Source organism: Protopterus annectens, chromosome 14.part0, assembly GCF_019279795.1.
Source record: "Protopterus annectens isolate FY-2018-M chromosome 14.part0, PAN1.0, whole genome shotgun sequence".
NCBI lineage: Eukaryota > Metazoa > Chordata > Ceratodontiformes > Protopteridae > Protopterus > Protopterus annectens.
The window spans coordinates 337,665,868-337,688,228 of NC_056748.1; the positions used below are offsets into that span (position 1 = coordinate 337,665,868).

General features: G+C 38.3%; 1 protein-coding gene across 1 annotated transcript in view; it reads left to right on the plus strand.

Moving 5' to 3' along the window:
- Nucleotides 1-22,361, plus strand: part of PLPP4 (phospholipid phosphatase 4) — a 2,218,356-nt gene that overhangs the window by 2,083,686 nt on the left and 112,309 nt on the right. The window contains exon 6 of the mRNA XM_044056071.1: nucleotides 5,899-6,069. Within this exon, the coding sequence (XP_043912006.1) occupies nucleotides 5,899-6,069 (171 nt within the window). The remainder of the gene's footprint in view (nucleotides 1-5,898; nucleotides 6,070-22,361) is intronic.

The following is a 22,361-nucleotide window of genomic DNA, read 5'->3' on the forward strand; positions in this document are numbered from 1 at the left end:
CAATTTGCACTGTGATGTATGTCACTCAGTACCTGATTTCATTTGTTTGGCCTGCCCCCTCCCCCTTATAGACAAGCACCTCTGTACGATCCCTTGTCTCCCCTGGGGATTTACTGAGGACAGGATTGGTCCTGTTTTTCACCCAGTTTGCTAGCCATCTTACCATTAACCCTGGTTGATTTTTAAAGCATTTAGCTTTTGTATGATGCCAGGTTAAGATATCCCATGTGCACCAAATAGCCAACATCTACAGCATCAGAAGCACATTACTCAGCTCAGTCAAATCTAGGTTATCATATTAAGCAGACAGCGTTTGTATGCAGCCTGTTCACTGAGGATCCAACTTCTGGAAGCTATAATGTGCTTCAATGACAAAACAGCAGTTATACCCATGGACAGAATTGTATGAAGATATTTCTTCATCATATGCATACCAAACCTGTTAGTATATAGGCAGTAAGTCATAGCTTTATGAATACTAATGATACCTGGTGGCTCACAAACACAGAAAGGAAGTCAGAGAAGTAGGCAAAACATGCACATTTTAGGCAGTATCTTGTTTAGAATAGCAAACCTTGGTGTTATCAGGGGCAACTGCAAATATCTTAATGGTGAACACATCTCAAAATCTGACCCTAGAAATGCTACTCCTAGGATTCACACCTTTATCTGTGTATGTCTCTCTCTCTATATATATATATATATATATACATATATATATATATATATATATATATATATATGTGTGTGTGTGTGTGTGTGTATATATATATATATATATATATATATATATATATATATATATATATATATATATATATATTTTTTTTTTTTTTGCTGCCTCTGTTTCATGAGTTCTGGTCCACTGAAATAACGCCTTTTCTGTGAACTTGTTTTCATATTTTACCTCAGTCTTCAACCTTATAGCTTTCAACTGTGTCCTTTTCTATCGCCTTCTATTTTAAGTACATCACAACTTGAGCTGTGCATATTCCTTTTAGGTTCTTGGTGCTGTTACATCCCACTTTTCTTCCTTTCCTCAACAACATATATGTTAAACTGTTGTAGTCTTTCCTTATTTGTAAACTGATGAAGAAAAAATAATTGCAGCACTCCTTTATAATATATCGATCTTAACTAGGTCCTATAGATAGGCCTTACACCAGAGTAAGTCACTTACACTGTGAGCAAGTCTGCTGGAATCTGCATACACTTGCACATAACTGAACATAATATTCCACGTGGCATTTTTAATTTCCTTATACAGAGAGAGATCTTTAGAAGGGGCGATTCCTGTTCCTGAATGCTAGTGCTGTGCCTGCTTTCTTTACCACTTTATCACACAGATTTACTTCCTTTAGTTCACTTGAAACAATTACCTCGTGTCCATTTTTACTCTTGCTCTTATTACTGTTTCCTCTCTAGTTGTTACTCTTTTCACATTATTGCTTCCCCAGTATTTACTTTAAATATTTTATTATTTGAATTTAAAGTGTTATGCATACCTCTCAACCTCTCAGCCCAAATAAATCTGGGCAAATAGTGACGTAATGGGGGTACAAAGGCCAAAAATAGAGACAGATTTTAAATATTGTTCTTACAAACTTTGGAAGCTGCTAGAGTAACAGGATATATATTACAATGCATTGTCTAGAGGATATGACATCTGAAACTCAAATGTATGACATTATTTAGCACTTGCATTCCTCAGATCATCCCACTGGTTTACCAGAAACCACAAATTTTATGAGGGACAGACTAAAATTTTGAGGCAAATAAATCTGGACATTTGAGAGGTATGGGTTATATTTTAAACAATTTTTCCTGTCTTGGCAAAGTCTCAAATGAACTCTCTGTCCACACGAGCAGCAAAGAAATGAGAGTTGCAGTTTTCACCCTAAAGGCAGTTAAATGGTGTATTCATCCAGGACTCTGCCTTGCAAATAAACACAGGGGCCAGATTCTAAAAGGTTTGCTGTCTGAGTAATTAACCTACTCCAGTGTAAGCATAGCCAGATACCAAAAGACTTGGTCATGGTGTAAGTGACTTACTCTGGTGTAAGGCCTATCTAAAAATCTGGTCTATTTTATGCCACCCCATGAGTCATTTGCACCAAGGCCAAGTCTTTTGGAATCAGGAAAGGGTTACACCAGAGTAAGTCACATTGACAACAAGTGTTTTGGAATTGGGCCCAGACAATACAATTGTTGTGTGGCACATAAATGGAAAACATGTGTACCTCCTCTGTAGAAAAGCTAAGCATGTTTAGGATGTGGCTGTTGAACTACACAATGGAAATTAATGCAGGCCACCCACTGTCTTATCAAAGACAACTTTTTAGCAGATTCAGTAAGACAGGTGGTTTCCATGTAATTTCTCAGTTTCTAGAATTACAACTATACAAAGAATCTTACATGGTGAAGACAATCCAAAAGGAAATAAATATTCAACATGATGCATACAATGTGTTGCATGTCTAATAAAGTTGGGCTAAGAGGGCTAATGCATTGTATTTTGTGCATTATAAGGGAATAGGCAGATAATACGGAAGCCTACAAAGCACAAGGTTAATGAGAATTAAAATTTTTGACAGCTGGGGAGTGGGTGGGAAATGCTGAACTTTGAATTGTATACAAATGTGACATTTGTGGCCGAAACTGGTGGTGTGAACAGAATTAGTTACCTATTAGAAAGTTTCAGTGAGGAAATTAAAGATGTCCTACTCTATTTATAGGAATTATGAGGGCTAGACTTTGGAATCATCAAGGCACGATGATGCAAGGTTCCTCTGTATTTCAGAAGAAGTGAAACCAGAGTGGTGTTACAGGTGCAGGGGTTTCTCTTATCTTTGAGAAGATGGAATTTTTAGTGTTGGACATTGGGCTTTTTTCAGGTCTCACTTTACCTAAAGATGCTTTGCTACAATTTGAACAACTTAGGCAGGCAGTTAGACAGTGGATTAGAATGTTGGGTCATGGGGCAGCTCTGGAGGCAGTAGAGCTTTGAGGAGGTGTCCAAGACAGTTTTGGGTATCAATGTTAAGGATTACCAGCAATAAGCTTTATGGGTTTTTGATATGATATAGGTATGGAAGGGTGATGAACAAGCTAAAGGATAAATGGAAGTTGTCTGAAGGCATAGCTTTCTTGGAAAGTGAATGGCATGATATTTTTGCCAATGTGAGGAAATTGAAGAATCAGCCTATATTGTGGGATCACTATATCAGGTGGCTGCATAGATGACATAGAATTCCCAAGCAACTTTGTGAATACCCTGGGGTGGGAATGACTATATGGTGGTGGTATGAAGGGGTTCTTGCCAATGTTATACTTTACATACGTGTTGGAGTCATCCATTGATAACAAAATTGTGGAAGGATTACATTCTGGAAGGGGGCAATTTTTTTAGTAAGAAGATACCTCAATCATGAGAGTTCTATTTATTAGGACTTGGGGAAGAAGATTTGGGATAGACATAGTCAGAAAGCTATGTAGTTTTCCAGTTAGGGTATGGGTATTGAGTCTTATTGCAAAAAAAAATTGAAAAATGGATTTCACTTTGAGGTATAGGTTCAAAGGAAAGGATATACAGTGTTATAACTGGGAAATTATGGCACAGGACTGTAGGCCAGAGAAACAGCAGATGTAGAATATCTGGACAAGAATTAGAAGGTGTTGTCATATAAATGGTTGGGGGAATAGATAGGACCAGGGCTCACCTGTCTCTTTGTTGCTTCATATGTTTTCACTGTAGGGAAGACTTTAAGCAAATGGTTGATATAGTGCTAAGAATAAGATGATTTTAATTAATAGTCTATTGTGTATTTGTTCATTGGTGTTATTTTAAATTTGGTAATGCTAATAAACATCAATAATAACAATCATAACTGACAGCTGGTAAGAATAAAAATTCACAGAATGAGAACAGAACAGCAAATGATTAAATGAATTTAAATGAATGCTTACAGTAAAGGAGATTGACAAAAGTAACCATCTGTCAGTGGAAGAAAGAATGATATTACAAAGTAGTAGCATTTTAACATGCTAATATAAGTATTTTTATTTGGAAAAGTCTTCCTCTGACCATTAAGCATAACCCCTCAGCTGCTCTGTTGACCCATTCTACCCTCCTGAGCCAGAGCACTACAGATCAGTTATAGTCTGGGAGTGAACATTTGTTCCTGTAACTAGCAGTGACATCATTTGCCAGGACATTTAGAGTTTTCTGCTTAAGCTCAGATTCCCTGCTCATGCTCATTAGAGTCCATGCCACTGGCGTGCGGTGGGACTCTGTGATGTATGTCACTCTGCACCTGGTTTCATTAGTTTGCCCTGGCCATTTCCTTCTTATAGACAAGCACCTCTGTGTAATTCCTGGTCTCCCCTGGGGATTCTCTTGAGGACATCATATCCACAATGCGTAGTCTTCTCATTCTGTTAGCTAAGATATTAACATCTCTGCCCTACCTAGTTGCCCCTCATCTCTATTTGTTTGAATTCCTAAGTACTAATCACTTGATCTATTACTCACTAATACACCCCTTTAAATGCTCAGTTTTTACCATTTACTAAGACATAAGTATCTTTTCTAGTATAATATTCACTTTTATTTTTATATGAATGTAATCTAATTAACAAATATATGTGTGATTGTTAATGTACATTAATGGGCGTTCATTTATATTACTGACTGCCTGTTTAAAAATTTTGTAATATGTTTTGTAATATCTTTGCTCCCTGAGCCTTCTATGAGATGCTATTTTTTTTTTCTTTTTTTAACTAAACCCAGTTAGACAAACCCAGTAAACAAAAGCAACATAAAAGAAAATAAATCCTCCCAAGAGAAGCAATCAGGCTTAAGACTCACCCCCCCCCCATGTCAGCTCCAACAGAGATCTTTAATCTTCCAGTTAAACATAATAGGATAAGTATACGTGATCAGTGAAATGATGTAGATGGTCAAACAGTTTGGCCAGACACAAGCAGAAAAAGCTGTGGTAGGTATATATGTCTTGAAAAGAGGAGAGGAGATCCTCATTTACCAATACATTCTGAGTAATGAATGAATGAGTTAATAAATAAATGTTTAAACAAATGTGACATAAAGGAGATTATCTGTGGGACAGGATGGAGAAAAAAATGTACCTACATACAGAAGATCAGAAAACCCAACACAAATAAGGAGACTGGTACAGTAAAGTAAGTCATGAATAACATAAAATCATAATCTGAGAGAGTCACTAATGGACCGATTACATTTGTTTCTTTGGTTCCTGGAGACTACTTCCAGGACTCTTGGCATGCATGTGGATCAATTAAGTCATTTGATAAATAGCTAGGAAGTAGAGAATATCTACACATTACTGCAACTACAGTTTCTTGACGGAGAGGTAGAGGAGAGTCATGTTATAACATTTAGTCAATGCCATGCAATCCATTTGTCCAGAAGAGCTAAAAATATCAAATTATCCATTTTCTCTGGTATTGTACTGTATTAAAAACTGACTCTCTGCTCTACCCATGCACCAGTCCTCTGAAGTATCAGCAGTTTTTAAACTTCTTACTGGTGATCCTGAACTGGGTGGCATGCTGCGGTATTTAATGGATGAAGTAACAATGGAAGAAGGGCACCAGATGAAGTTACAAACAGGGCTAAAGACCTGGTAAAGGCAAACTGTAAGTCAGTCTGGAAAAGTGAGAGTCAGTTAATGGTCTTATCGTATTTCAAGTTCTTTTAGCAGATGCCTAGCAATTTTTTCTTAATCAACTGACCTTGCCACTGCAAAGGTAATCTACTAGTTACTGATTTCAGATGCTTAGTGAAAAAAAGGAAAAAAAGCTGTAAGCTGGAAGAGGGATTGTATGTTTATTAATGGTCCACATATTTTTATTTTGCAGTTGCTTTTTCAGGCCTTGGTTTTACTTCCTTCTATCTGGCTGGAAAGCTACACTGTTTCACAGAAAATGGCCGCGGAAAAAGCTGGAGGCTTTGTGCCGTCATTCTGCCCTTGTATTGTGCTATGATGATTGCTTTATCAAGAACATGTGATTACAAACATCACTGGCAAGGTAAGCAAGAATGTATCCCTAAATTTTCTTTGTCCCATCATTTGGGAAATCCTGCATGAATACATTCAAGTGGTTTTCTCAGTATTCTATGACATATCAAAACAAAATCTGTGTTAAATGTGTACACATTTCTGTTTTAGCTGCTGGCATACATAACAGCTCTTACAGATTGGTTTAACAAAATTATTAACATTAAACATAACTTAAAATGACATCCAACACAGTAGTTTTTTACAGAAAGTTAACAGGCTGAGAAAAATGTCTGTTGTATTGAGAAACTAAAGCAATCAGCAGCATTGATGAAAATAACAGCTTTAAATAGCTTCCGAAGGCTGCTGGTGAATATTAAAAATCCTTTATTGGATGAATGTCCAAAATACAACCACCATAAAACCATAACAATACTGCTGAGCGCTTTCCTACACCCTCTTAGGTGAACTTCTTCAGAACAATTAAAACAATTCAGATGCACTTAAATACCTACACAACTTATTACCAATTAAAAAATTACTAATGCTTTTAGAATTAAAGGGACTTACTCCCCCCCCCCTTTTTTTTACAGCACATAATGTTTCATCTATAACAAAGGTACAATAGAGCAACTGTCATTTAAACCAGGATATACTGTTGCTCTTAAACTAATTTGCCATCTAGTTTCCTTAAGATTTAAATTATCATTTGTTACTTTGCCCTACATGTCCTTTTGTATAGAATCCAATACAAAAAAGTTGAACCTATGCGTATTGTTTTTTTGTATATGTCTGTATAGGGCATTTGTGGATGCTTCTAGTCTGATATCTCTCATATGATCGTAAATCCGATCCCTCAACCTTCTAGAGGTCTTCCCTACATAGAAACATGAACATTGTTGGCATATAGCAACATATACTACATTCATTGAGTTACAATTATAATGGAATATAGCAGTATATGTATATTTGTGAATTGTTACCTGATTATTCACTAATATGCGTGTGCAAAACTTACATGCCCCACATTTAAATGTGCCAGTCCTTTTATTTAGATTAGACTGAGAGGTAGTAGTGGCCCTTCCCAATATTTGTTTAAGGGTGATGTCTGTTTTGTGTATCACCTTGGGTGCTGTTCCTATTTTTTCCACCATATTTGGTTCAGATAAAATCAACCACCAATTTTTAAAAATTACATTAGTTTTATATCTAACATCCAAACTGTATGTGGTGATAAATGCTCTATTATATCCCTCTTGTTCGTATTGCCTTGTAATATTCACCGTCCCACCATGGAGGAGAATTGGTTGAATTATTCCCATTTTTCTTTTTCTTTTAACTTCTCCTAGAATATCATAGACAAAACCTTCGGGATAGACTCTCATTAGAAACATATTTACCTCTTTCCCACACTCATCTGTAAAATTCCTTTCATTAGATATCATCCTGGCCAGTCTGACGAACTGGCCTTTTACAACAGCTTTTTTCTGATGAGTGGGATGGTTGCTGGTGTAATGTAAATATGTATTAGAAAACGTAGGTTTTCTGTAAATATTGGTCTCATATCGGCCTTCTGTGTAATTTTGTGTGGAAGTGAGCAAAAACTTTAAATAGCTACTTCATGATATTGTGAAATTTCTAGTTAGTATTTTAAGTTTTTTTTAAAGAATGTAAACAATACATAGAGGCATTTGTAAACTTACTGATGGAACTGTGATTGCTTACTCTGTTTTATAACCAGATAGACTTCTTTGAAGCGGTCAACAAAGCATAGATGAGGGTAAGGTGGTTCACATAGCCTATCTAGATCTCGCCAAGGCTTTCAACACCATCCCCCACTCTGGAATTATAGGTAAACTCACTAAACTAGGTGTAAATCCCTATGTCACAAGATGGATTGCCAACTGGCTCACTGACAGAACCCACACTGTGAAAGTAGCAGACTCCAAATCTGACTTCAGACCAGTGACAAGTGGAGTACCACAGGGTTCAGTCCTCGGTCCACTCCTGTTTGGTATCTACTTCTCTGAAGTATAGGCTAACACAGAAGGTCTTTGGCTAATGAAGTTCACAGGTGACTGCAAACTAGGAGCCATAAATGAAACTCCTAACGATGTGGACATCCTACAAAAGGGCCTCACTGAGACAGATGCCTGGTTTCAAAGCCATGGCCTCAAGCTCAATGCCAAAAAGTGCATTGTCATCCCTTTTGGTAAAAACTCTGTACCCATGAACTGCTACATAGGCGGTAGTCTACTTAACACCAAAAGTGTGATGAGACCTTGGGACACAAGTGGACAGTAGTCTCTCCTTTGATAATCACATTGCCGCAGTAGTCAGGAAATCCTTCTGCATGGCACACCTCATCACAAAAGGTTTCTCATCCAGGAAAAAAGAGTTCATTGTTCCCCTCTACTCATCACTCATTAGACCCATTATAGAATACAGCGCCCCTTTTGGTATGTACCTCACAAGACATCTACAACAACTGGAAAGGCTGCAGAAATACCTCACAAAGTGGATTACTGGCCTCAAACAGATGCCCTACACAGACCATCTCAAAACACTCCAGCTTTACTCCGTTGCATATCGCCTACCCAGAGGTGCCTAACATACAAAGCTATGTCAAACCCAGAGCTGTTGGACATGCTCCACTTAAAGAAATCCCAATCCCTCTGAGATACATGCTCTAGGGACCTAAACCTTGTCACAACAATAAACAGAACATGCTGGAGGGATTGATTCTTGTCCCAGAGACTTCCCATACTCTGGAACAAACTGCCTATCTATATCAAACAAAGTTCCTCATTAGCACTCTTCAAGAAAAATCTTGATGATTGGATGGGAGATAGGAAATTCACCTTGGGGATCACTTCTGTGGCTCTGCTCGACAGGGGCACAGGAAAATAATTTTCTTGGGTGGCGAAAGCCAGGGTACATTTTTGGCTAGGCTTATATAGGCTCTAGGGCCAATAGCCTAGTGCCTACCTATGAACCTATAAGGCATATCCCCTTCAGTGAGACAGTTTACATCCTTCTGCTTGATATAAGATTTCTAGTGTAACTACTGCTCGGGTATTGCAGCGGGACATAAAAGGTCTCTGCGTGTTGTTGCTGTTATTGTTCAGTCCATCTATTCTTGGTCACTCTTTCTGTGAGGTGTAGTGATCCCAGAAGGAAAATCATGGAGCAGTGTGGTGTGAACAGTACTGCAAACTTTTCTTCAAGTAAAAGCACTGTTGTCCAGTTTTTCATTTTGTGTCAGCTGCACACTCTAGAAATGTAAGTACATGTATTTCAAGGATTTTTCACTCAAGGTTTCAGTTTCATTTTATGTTTTGTCTGGCAGTAGTGATTTCAGACAGTACAGGGCTGATGAGACATAGAGGAGCCATGTGGCATGCTACTGAGCACATGGCAGTAGTGATTTCAGACAGTACAGGGCTGATGAGACATAGAGGAGCCATGTGGCATGCTACCGAGCACAAAGATGTAAAGTTTGCAGCAATAAGATATTCTAGCAGCTGATGTAGTGGTGCAGCAGTTAACGTTGCTGGCTCGCTGTCCTTATGTCTGATTGGATTCTCGGCTGGGCAGCCTTCTGCAGGAAGTTTGCATATCCTTCCTGTGTCTTTATGGGTTTCTCTCAGACTCAGTCGTATACGTCCATACCCTAAAGGTGTGCCATAGGTGACTTGGCACTTCTTTACATTGTCCTTGTATAGCATATGAGTGAGAGATATTTGGAGGTTGGTAGGATGCTCTGATCACTACTACAATGGGTAAGTATTAGAAATGAAATACAATAACCACTGAAAGCACATGAGTGCATGTGTTTATGTATATGTATCCTGAAATCGGTCGGTGATCCATTCAGAATGAGTTTCTAGGCTTTGCATCCAATAATCTCTGTCTCCTCTATGGCCATATATTGGATTAAGTGGATAATAGCAAATTAAAGAATGAATGAAAGTTACTCTAACTGAACAGGGCTGAAGAATTTGAAAATATACTCCTAGGACATAATAATAACGGTACTGAGTCTTTTATTAGTCTACAGTAATAAAAAATAGACCAAATATGTACTTTGTATATACAAATCAACTGTGCCATAAACTGGAAATAATCATTGAAATTCTAAAATCAACATACAACAATGGCCTGCTAGAGTTGCAAAACGGCTCAAAATAAACCTTACAGTTATGATGGGATGGTTGCAAAATACCTCTGATTTATAATTAGTGTTTTCTATCTCTGTGTTAATTAAGCAGTAATCCATGACTAGGTGGGAGTAATGCTGAGTGATCAAACATGCAAGCCAGCTATGGGTAAACCCAGTATTACCCCCACACAGGACTGGAGTATTGATATTACACAATATTGTTAAGTAAAAAAAAAAAACAAATTGTTTACCATTTTAAATAATGGCATTTTATCTTTCTTTTTGTTTCTTCTTAAGTACATAGGAGATTACTTGGCCAATGGCCCCAATGGGCCTTTTTATGCTTGGCCATGCTTCCAAAATGTATCTGACAAGTTTTGATACCCTAGGGTTATTATAAGGGGTATATGTAGGCTTGGGCATGGGTGTTCTTCTTTTCTCCCTCTTTTCATTATCTGGGATGTTTTCCTAATGTAGTATAGATGCTTCGGTGATGTATGTGTTCATGCTTGCATAGAATATTGGGATCAAAGCATTTTGTCACCTTTTTTCCTTAAGAATTCAGAAGTGTATGTGCAGCTTATTATTTATCTAGGGACACGTGAAGACTCCTTGTGTTTCAGGGGTGAGTTAAAGTAATTTATAAACACTTTCCTGGGGATTCAATAAACTCCATATAGGCTTAGCATGAAGCCTACATGGAGTTTACATGTTTGTGTGGTGAACAGCAATGCTAATTGCACATGCATGACGCGCAACGTGTTTAAACATAAACAAACATGGTTTTGTGGCTAGCAACAATGTTGCCTGCCAGAAAACCATGTGAAGCAATACAAACAGCAGAAGACATGTAACCCTGTTTACCTAAGGGCAAACTGGGTCTGAGTGTTTGTGTGAAATACCACATTGATTACCAGGGTTATTAATAAAGCAATGTATATAGTTCCAACACATTATATGACAGTGTATGCAATACAGAGTTATGTGGAAACCTGTTTCAGGTATACTGAACAAGTGTTTTGTAAATGATCAGTAAGGGTAAATAGAATGCATAATAAATAGGAAAAGTGTGTGTATTGAATAGGGACACACAGATGAATTGTAGGCATGAACACAGGGAAAAAGGACAGGTGAAACATGGTAATGTAAAGCAGATGAGGGCATATCAGTGAAGACAGTTGTAGTATGAATAGTAATCACATATCAACATGATACAATATGGACTTCACAGTGAATGTATATGTAGAATGTACTGTCACCAAGGATGATGCCACAATATAAACAAGAAATGATCAACATCAACAATTAGCTTAGTTTCTGGTGTCAATCCATGGGGATCCAATATCTCTCAGCCTGGAATAAGATGGCTGACAGGCCATGCTGCTTTGCCAGAGATGGTCTGCACCTGTGTCCTCTAGGCTGTCGGATACTGGCAAAGGTGCTTGCCTCCCCATAGTGCATTTTTCAAGTAATGTCAAAGTAAGAAAAGTTCATACATAAAAAAACTCCACTGGAGGCAAACTCAAGGTTCTGCTGCTTAATGCTAGGAGTTTAAACATGAAGCTGCACTGGATGAAATTGCCAACTTTGTAGCTGATAGATTTGCTCAAACTTCACCCCCCTGGACCCACACGCCATATCCCAAAGCATACCTGATAACAGTCCTCTGCCAAGTATTTCTACAGATCAGGTCATTTCTGTGTTCTCCAAGGCTAAAAACACAGCCTCATTGGTACCAGATAACATCCAAGGTTGATTACTAAGCAGTCTACGACAGGACCTAGCAGACCCATTTAGCATCCTCTTTAACCATAGCCTGAGAACTGCCTTTGTTCCAGCAGAGTAGAAAACAGCAACAGTAATCCCCTTGCACAAAGTGGCCCAATTCAGAAGTGTATGTGGAGTTTTCTGATCTTCTGTCTGTAGTTAAATTATTAGAGTAACCCTCATTCATTCTTTAATTTGTTGATTACCCCTTAATTCAGTATATGGCCATAGGGGAGCCAGAGTTTATTGGATGCAAAGCATAGAAACTAATTCTGAATGGATCACCAAACCACTGCTGGGGATATATATATATATATATATATATATATATATATATATATATATATATATATATATATATACACCCTGGGAAGTATAGACCCATAAGTCTAACCAGTGTCATCTACAAGGCCATGGAAATAATCATTATGGACATTATCATCAAGAGTATAGGGGACCTTCAAAGTCTAGACACAAACCAATTTGGCTTTGATAAGGATAGATAATTCTTATTAAACCTAGTAGACTTCTTCAAGAAAGTCAACAAAGACATGGATGATGGTAAGACAGTGTACACCACCTATCTTGAACTGGCCAAGGCTTTTGACACAATCCCCCACTCAGGTATCATTGAGAAACTCTTCCAGCTGTTGTAACCCTTACATCACTAGATGACTATCCAATTAGCTCATTGACAGAACACATACTGTCAAAGTTGGTGACTCAAACTCTATCAGTAGAGCCATCACCAGTGACGTACCACAGGGATCTCTGCTGGGGTTGTTACGGTTCAGAATCTATTGTTTAGACATCCAGGATACAGTAGATGGCCTTTGGCTTAACAAGTTTGCTGATGTAAATTAGGTGCAATCATTGAGTCTACTAACGATGTTAACATATTACAGGAGGGGGTAACACAGACAAATGACTGTTGCCAAAACCATGGTCTACAACCAAATGCAAAAAAGTATCATCATTATTGCCTTTGACAAAATGGAATTCCCCGCTAATTACAGGATTGACAACACACCCTTAAGCTCCAACCCAGTGGTGTGAGATGTGGAAACACAGGTAGATAGCAGTCTGAACTTAGACCCCCAAGTTTCCACAGTGGCAAGAAAAGCCTTCTGTGTCATGCACCTCATAAGTAAGGGCATTGCATCCAGGTCTGAAAATGTTATAACATCACTGTACTCAACCCTCAGCAGAACATTAATAGAGTACAGTGCTCCCTATTGCATGTACATCACCAGACACCTGCAGCAGCTGAAGAGACCACAGGGTTTTTTCAACAAGAAAATACAGGGCCTCCAAACCATGCCATGGCATACGTGGATAGATTGAAAGTCCAGGTACTGTACTCTATATCATATTGGCTTCTGAGAGGTGACTGGTGCCTGGCCTACAGGGCAATCTCTGACCCTGCCTTTTATGCAAATCCTCCACATCCACAAATCTAATGGCACAAGAGTCAGCCACTCTAGGGATCTTAACCTAGCCTGTGACATTAAGAGAACATGCTTGAGAGACAGATATGTCTCCCAGAGACTGCCACTCTCCTGGAATAAACTTTAAAATCAAATGAAGCAGAGCTCCTCATTGACCCTTTTCAGATGCAATCTAGACAAATTAATGTGAGACTGCAAATTCACCCTGGGGAGTGGAATCTATGCCCCTCATTAACAGGGGTGGGTAGTCAGTGTTGACCATAGACTCACTGTGTAAATTATATCCACCTAAAAAGGAAAACTGGGACTACTTGGGATGAACATGGATGTGCTTGTAAGGGCTAGGAATGCTAGCCTAGTAACCAACCACTTGTGAACCTATGTCAATAGTTCTCAGGGTGCATATTACTACAGCTGTTACAGAAGGAGCATGTAATGTAATGACAGCAATGGTCATCGATACATTAGCTGACATCACAGATAGTAGTAGCCTCTTGTACCTATATAGTACATCCACACCTCAGTATAGCATATGTCAATGACAGCAACATTGACATGTCAAGTGATCATACGGTCATATGACGCTATTATGTTGATGGCCAACATCACATGAAATCCCAGCCATTATGGTAAAATGAAAGTAAAAATGGCTTTATGTATATTATGGAAGATAGTAAGACTACTGAGCGTATGTGTTTATTTGTTGAATTGCATTACATTCTGCCACTTTCCAGATGGCACATGTGCACCACATAATGACAGAATTAGCAATCACACATGCAATGGTCTGAGGATGGATTGCATAGGCTCATGGATGGACCCTGCTTCATGGTGTGTATGCATATTTGACGTGAGGATATCCTTCATTCCTCTGTAGTTAGGATTTCATGTGGCCAGAATACAAAGGAGAATGTGTGGGGCTACATGAATGGTACCACAAGTGGTAGTGAAATGAAGAGGTATTCCAAAGATCACACTATGACCATAATGTACAAACACACCGCAGTGCACTGGTCCTGTTATGAATATTATACCTATGTAGGCATAGAATATGGATGCCATACAATATCACAGTAGCAACACCACATATGTGTGACTGGAGTATGGATACCATCATTATATGCTGAGAAGAATATGTTGCAAGCACTGTAGGGTATGAATATGGAGTTACATCCCTGTGTAAAATTGGCTCATAAGTGATATTTGTATGTACAGATGCACAAGTAGCTTGGTGTCAGATTAGAACACCTATATGTATAGTTAAAGTAGATGAAAAATGCAGTAGTTAATTTTACTCCCACAGCACAGATTTGTCTTGAATACTGTCAGAGTGCATGCGGTGGTGCTGCTGCGGTAGTGTTCTCGCCTCACAGTAAGGCGTTGTCCTGTTCGATTCTTAGCTAAAGTGTCTTCTGTGTAGAGACATGCGTGAATGGGCGTACCTTTGTTGAAGGTTGTGCATCAGGGCTGGCATCTCAGCATGTAAAAATCTACTGCCAATCATTAGCGGACCGGAGTTCCACTGTGGCGACCCCTAACCGGGAAAAGCCGAAAGACACAACAACTGTCAGAGTGCATGCTACACAGAATGACATAATCATTACATGCTACAACAAAATGTTAGGAGGAGTGTTGGACATAGCTGTGGATAAACACATCATTCTAAAATTACCTATTTACAGAGCACAGTACTTACCACAAGCAGTAGAGCAGAATTATAGCTTTTATAGTGTCAGAGAATACTTTATAGCTGATAACATCAGCAGAGTCTGGTGAGAGGAATATGATAACAGCAGTATCCTACATGCTGGTGTAAAATGCTCTCTCTAATGTTGAGCAAGTGCACAAACACACTCACACACCAGTTGATTGCAGTGAGAACAGAACCCCTACCTATGTACACTGACTAGAGACCATTGTATTTAATGGAAGTGTCATAGCACAAGTCTGACATTGCTGAGTGTCAGATAACACTTTATAAGTGATGACATTGATGACATCAGCAGTGCCTGGTGAGTGGAAGATGGTAAAAGCAGTATCCCACATGCTGATGTAAAATTCTCTCTCTAATGTCAAGCAAGTGCACAAACACACACACACACACACACACACACACACACACACACACACACACAGACACACACACACACACACACACACACACACACACACACACACACACACACACACACCGGTTGACTGCAGTGAGAACAGACCCCCTACCTACCTAAGTACACTGACTAGAGATATCTATATTTAATTCAAGCACCATGGCACAAGTTTGACTTTTACAGTGCTACAGGACAATTTATAGTGGATGACATCATCATTGGATATTTAATAGAAGATGTTGAGAGGCCTGCATGGAATGGATTTGTAGGTATGTTAAACTGTCAAAATATTGGTATTCCATGGGATTGTAGTGGAGACTGCAGGATACACAATTATGCTCTTCTGACTAGACAGACACACAGACATGCACACACTTCTGTTGACTGTAATGCGATTAGAATTCTTATGTAAGTACACAGATTAGAGAACTCACTACTTAACACCAAGTGCCACAGCACAAGTCTGACTTTTACAATGCTGCAGGACAATTTATTGTGGATGACATCAGCATTGGTGCTTGACAGAAGGTGTTGGGAGGCCTGTGTGAAATAGATAGCTAGTCATACAGCTGTCAAGATATTAAAGGTCTGCATGTTACCAGATTGATGAGTCTGCAAAGTTTAATATTTGCTATTATGTTTCCAATGTGCAGGAATACTTTAATTGACAACTTTACAAACACCTGTCCACATTACTACATGCATTGGAAAAACTGAATGTGTACTGTCATTTTAAAGGTATGCATGGTATATAAGAAAGCATTTGTTATTTATTTCTATATTGTAGTTGACGTATTTGTGAACAAATACTGAGAGACCACGTTTGAAATGCATGGATAGAGTTAACAGATGGCTGCAGTGTAAATGTGTGTTCTTTCCTTAAAAAATGCCTTCCCTTTGTGTTTTTATATATACTTTCTTGGCATGAAGTCTAAATGAACAATAAACATAACTAATACATGCTAATATAAACTTTCAATAGTTCACTGCCATGCAGCTAGTTTATGCAATTGAAGGCAAAGTGTTTGCACACTGAGATGCGCATATCTACTGCTTTCCCTGTTTGCGCATAATTAAGCGCCAAGTAAATGCGAGCCTCATTGATGAGATTATGAGAGTTCTAAGTACTGAGTGTGTGAAATACACCTGCTGCTTAGCTGACTCTGTGGCAACAGGTGTAACTGCATTGACACATTTCTTTTGGAGCCCAGATGATACAGGGTTCAAATCCAGGTGTATGTCAAAGTTTTATGTATGTATTTTATAGTCCAATTAAATAATTCTTTAATCTATATGCACTGTGTCACCTAAGCACAGCCTGTTTATGTGGCATTGCACAGAGGTAACCACAACATCAAAGAGCCATTCAATGTCACTTGCCATTGGTGTGCGATGCCAAACTCTGCACAATCATAGAAGACAATAAGTGAAGGACTGATTTATTTCTTTTTTTTTTTTACTTGTGTGTGTTGTGTGTGATTCTATTTTATTTTTTGATCAGATTAAAGGTGATAAAATAAGGTAGATAGGAAAGAGGGATTTTATCACCTGCCAGAAGATGCCAGGGTGGGTGCATAGGGGTGTGCACAGCACCACTGGTGCATGCCTACTCAAGTTGGAGAGGCTGCTCTCCCTTATGGTCCATAGAAGACATAAAGCACTCCAAGGGTCATTTGAGTAGGGGGGTGGTAATGACAATCCTGTGGATGAGGACTATATTCTCACTATCCCCATGTTTGATGGGCATGGGCATCTGTTGTCCCCTCCCTAACCATAATCATGATGTCCCCCGACCTGTTGTGTCCCTCACCATCCCTGTGTGTTGTTTTGTTTGACCTGTTTGCAACTGCTTTCCTCACCTACCCTACTTACCTGACCCAGAAATACCTACAACCCTTTACCAACATTCTTCTCATACTGAAGTAAAAAACAAAAAAAAAAAAATGGGCATCTGTACCCAAAAAAAAAAAAAAAATATATATATATATATATATATATATATATATATATATATATATATATATATATATATAATCATCCCAAACATAGCTCTCCACTTCACACACATCTTCTTAACACTTGATTTGGTCCAATTGGCTACACAAGATGATTGTGCTGTTGTCACCCCTCTTTCTTGAGGAGACCGTCCAAATTCAACTAAAATTCTATACCATATTTTCATGTTACACTGTTGAAGAAGTGGATAGCTATAGTTTTTTTACTGCCTCCCTCATCGATATTCCTATATTTCTTTCCCTTTGTTCTTCTCCCTTATTCCCCACCTCCACAAGTAATACCAGAGGGTACCACAGCACCAGCTACTGAGGTATTGCTACCTGACGGCTCAAGTAGTGCAGGGGCAATTGAGGCAATACTTCCAGGTTGATTCCCAGATGTGTTGGGCATCATTGCCAAAGCCAGTGGAGTGGGGGCAAGCTGAGCCACTGGTGTTGGCATACATCCCTGTGCTGTAAAGTATTTTGTAATTTTTCAGAAATGGATGACATGGAAATGTTTTGAAAACACAAAGAGAGAGATAAGTGTTGGTGTGAGAAAAAAAGAGATAAAATGAGTACCATCATATGTCCTGCACAATGCAGTATCACCATAATAAAGTATTTCATCTTAACTTTATATTTAAGTATACTTGTTAACAACTACAAACTATAAGTAAGGATTGCTCAAAGCAATCCTTGCAATGTGCACATATTGCACATATGCTTGGTCCAATTATACAGATTAAGTTAACAGCAGGGCATTTATGCCACTTGTGTAGAAATTAATTAAGTAATATTTTTATAGATTTTAGTATTTTATATGTGGTACTTCTGGTATTTGAATACACAACATCTGACTACAGTCATAGACATAACTCCTACAGTTGGCTTATTCTACAGACTGAAGCATGCATGCTTGCTTTTACAGTTAGGATATGAATGCTTACTTTGCTACAAGTGTATAGAAAATAAATAATTGTAAAAGCTAAAATAATACTTCTATTGTATTGCATAGCTACCCCTTGCTTCCCTCAGTCTAGCTAGACACTCAGCATGGTTGTCTCTATTCACTATAATCTATGCATTGACTGTGGAATAAAGAGAAGAGAACAAGAAAAGAGCATTATGCATACCAGTCTTGCCTACATGCAGATTTCTATCTACTATAAATTCTCTTTATCAGTATACTTACCCGACTGTGGGATGTCAGCAGTCCTGAAACACAACTGTGGGATGTCAGCAGTCCTGATCTCATCCAGTCACTGGTTAAGTGAATCCCTCTTGCTCCTTTTCAGGTCATTAAAGTGATGCCTATACAGTTATCCAGTGTGTGGAATGCTAGTCACACCAGAGACAGCCTTGGACAGACTATTCCAAGCCTCAGACTTGTACTGGGAGCCAATGTAGTGCCTTTGCAAAAGTCTTTCAATGTAGCACTTTACAAGCAGTCCAGTGAAGATTCTGTATTCCTCAATGGTCAACCTCTGTGCCCTAAATTAGGCACTTTCCCTTCTACCACCAGACATTTCCAACCAGAGAGAACAGCAATAGCTAAGAATGGTTTCCCACCAATGCATGTTATCTCATTTATTGATAGTGTGCAAATCCAAACAACGATGCAAATGGTGTTTCTGTTATGTTAAGTGGAGAACAATAGTGCCAAACAGAGAGTAAAGCAGTTTCCGAAGGTTAATCTGACATATGGCATTAGTTTGTGGGTTGTTTGCTGCTGCTGTAAATGTTAAGTGATTTAACTTTGCAGACTTGTACTAGGGCGATAAATTTTACAACCTGACACATTTTTGGTTTGGCTTTACACACTGACAAAATCAATTTTAACAATGTGGGATTCAAACATATTTATAAGAGACAAGGTATTTTCTTCCACAGCGGTGGTTTTCTATCATTGCCACAGCAAAAATGCTTCTCCCACATACTCCTGAATTATATATAAATAAAAATGAGAGATTGAGGGGTTAACATGTATGTGTGTAACCTGGCAAGATCCTGGCTTATACATTCATGAGTGTATGAGTCTTATTGAAGTCTAAAGGCCATCCAAGGCCAGATAGCACAATTATAAATACAGAAACATAGTAGTCTGTATACCTTCAGTCATACATATAATTCATATTATCTCAAGTGTTATACATACTTATTATTTATAATTATATTTAAAATGTGTTATGTGATATTTAACATAAAGTGAAATGGAATAACAGTAAAAATATTTGTAATTTCATGTATTAGAACCAGGACCATTTGTATTGCATCCTACACTTACACCTCCTGCCACAGAAATAGTTAAACAGTTGTATATTTTCCTATTCATTATTAACTTCTGTGTGTTAACCACAGTCTAATGCTGCTTACCATGTTTGCATGGTGCCCAACATACTTTGATAGAATGTATCCATTCTGAACCTGCAGGTGTTAGGGAAGATTGCTAAATAATGCACACTACTGGTTTGCACAATGGAAAGCAAAAGATAAAACAATGTGTCCTTTTTGAAATCAAGAGTGCCTGTATCCTATCTCCAGGTGTTCTGTTTGGTTCATGTGTAGGCCATTAGTTCAAGGTTGTTTAGTGGTAAAGGATGGACAAACATGAGAAACAAAGCTAAACTTGTTTTCACTATGTGAGCAGTGTTTGTTTGGTTTAATCCTTAAAAGACAAATGTAGGATTTGAACCATGATCTACACATAATACATACTGTGTGGATCATTGTGTTTAGCAGATGTGCTACACAGACATGATTCACAGGTGTAGATTATGTATTGGTTATCACAGAAGTACATTACATGACATTTATTCTATTTATCTGTTTCCTGTGTTTGCGCTAAGCTGCGCACCATGCAAAAAATATATACACACACGCACACACACACACACACACACATATATATATATATATATATATATATATATATATATATATATATATATATAAAATTGATTGTGCATACAAGCAAGTCACACATCCTCCAAAATATTAACAAGATATATGGCACTTGGACACTTCTGAGTTGTTTGTACATGTAATTTCAGATGTAGTGTAATGAGTGATCACAAAATCATGTACGACTATTGTTTACAGAAATACAGTGCTGTATTATCTTTGTTTGGTGTCCATTCATCTCTTATCAGAGCAGTAATCTAAGACATGCAGTCTGTAAGGCATTTTATATCATTGTCCTTAAAATGTATGACAATATTAAATGGCAGTAATATACAGTTATCAACAAAGGCAGGGGAGCTTGGAAATTAGTGAAGAGAAACTGAGAAATGTGTGCTGCTCACTTCCATTTAAAATCTTGGCACACCCACTGCAGATAAGGGAATCTGAATTGTTGTGTATTCCTTCTCCCTCCCACTAATCATTCACAGTTGCAATCTATTCGCAACAAACAATGAGGTACTGCCTCCACTATGTTTATATTTGCTACACAAAGCCAAAAGTTTGGGATTCAGCTATTCTAATTAGTTCACACTTCATGTGCATCTTCACTGTGCTCAGAGGCATGAGTCTACACCATAACAAGCTAGCCCTCTTGCTAGAGAACTTGAAGGTGAGAGTACTTGTATATTTGTAGAACACAGAGGATTAACATTCCTTTAGACATATCTGCACAGAAGGCTCTTAATTTTGCTAAAGTATGCTTCTATTTTTCAGGTAAATGCTAGATTTGTTCACATGTTATGAAGAGAACTCTAATTTATATGCATTAGAGGATTAAACTGTTATCAGTATGCACTTCTTATACTTCACTCTTGGCATAGGTATTTTTACCATGCATTGTCTTTCACAGATGCACAACCTTATTAACTATCATTACAAGTGTTATTGTTAAAACTGGTTACCTTGCAGTCTTTTCCCTCTTATTCCATGGCAATGTACTAACACAAGGGTGTAATGCTTCTAAGATGGCCCATAGATACCACCAGGAGAGTGCTGGACCCAGTGAGAGCTGCCTAGCAATCATATACAATTTACATTTAAGTTGTACATATACATGTTTTGGGAATACTGCATGGCAAACATTCATAACAGGTGAATTGTGTTATCCCTTGGATTCTACAAACTGTCATTCTCCTGTTGTTTTGGGGTTGGGGGAGCCAAGTACTATTTGTGTGTTTCCCCATCATCAGTTGGGTTTCAAGAGTTTTGCTCTTGCAATTGTGTAGTCATCCTGGTATTTCCAGGTGCGTATGGGGAAAATTGTATGTAATCAGTGGCATAGTATTCGGGAATTGATTTAGAATCCCAGATGCTGATGCTTGTGATATCCCTAGTATATGCCTTGTTGGCCTCTGAAAAGTTCCTGTAGTTAAAACTCTAAGTGCTACACATACCTTAGTTTACACAGGTATTGGTTCCCCTTGGTTTGCTCTTACTCTCAATTATGGATGACAGAGGTTGCAAAGTTCCTGTAGTGTGTCTCTGTCTACCCTGTAGCACTCGACAAGTTTTACATCATGCAGACAGTGATAAGTTAACAGAGGTCTAAATACCCTTTTCCTTCTTGGCTGGGATCTCTCTACAGCAGCAGCATAGACTTGTGCCTGTTGTACATACATATGTATAACAGCAATTACAGCCCTTAACAGTGTTTCCATGTAGAGTACCTTCTGTGGCTGTATTCTAGTAGGTTTTGGAATTTGCAAGGAAAACCTGCACTGAGTCTACAGGATGGTTTTATAGCTTGTTGAATAACTCCTCCATCTTGAATTGGTTGATTAGCATACAGTTCAGCTGTTTATGTTGTAATTAGCATGCAGTGATATTTCCCATGGTTCTACAGACCATGTAGAGCTACTTACTGTATACAAAACAGT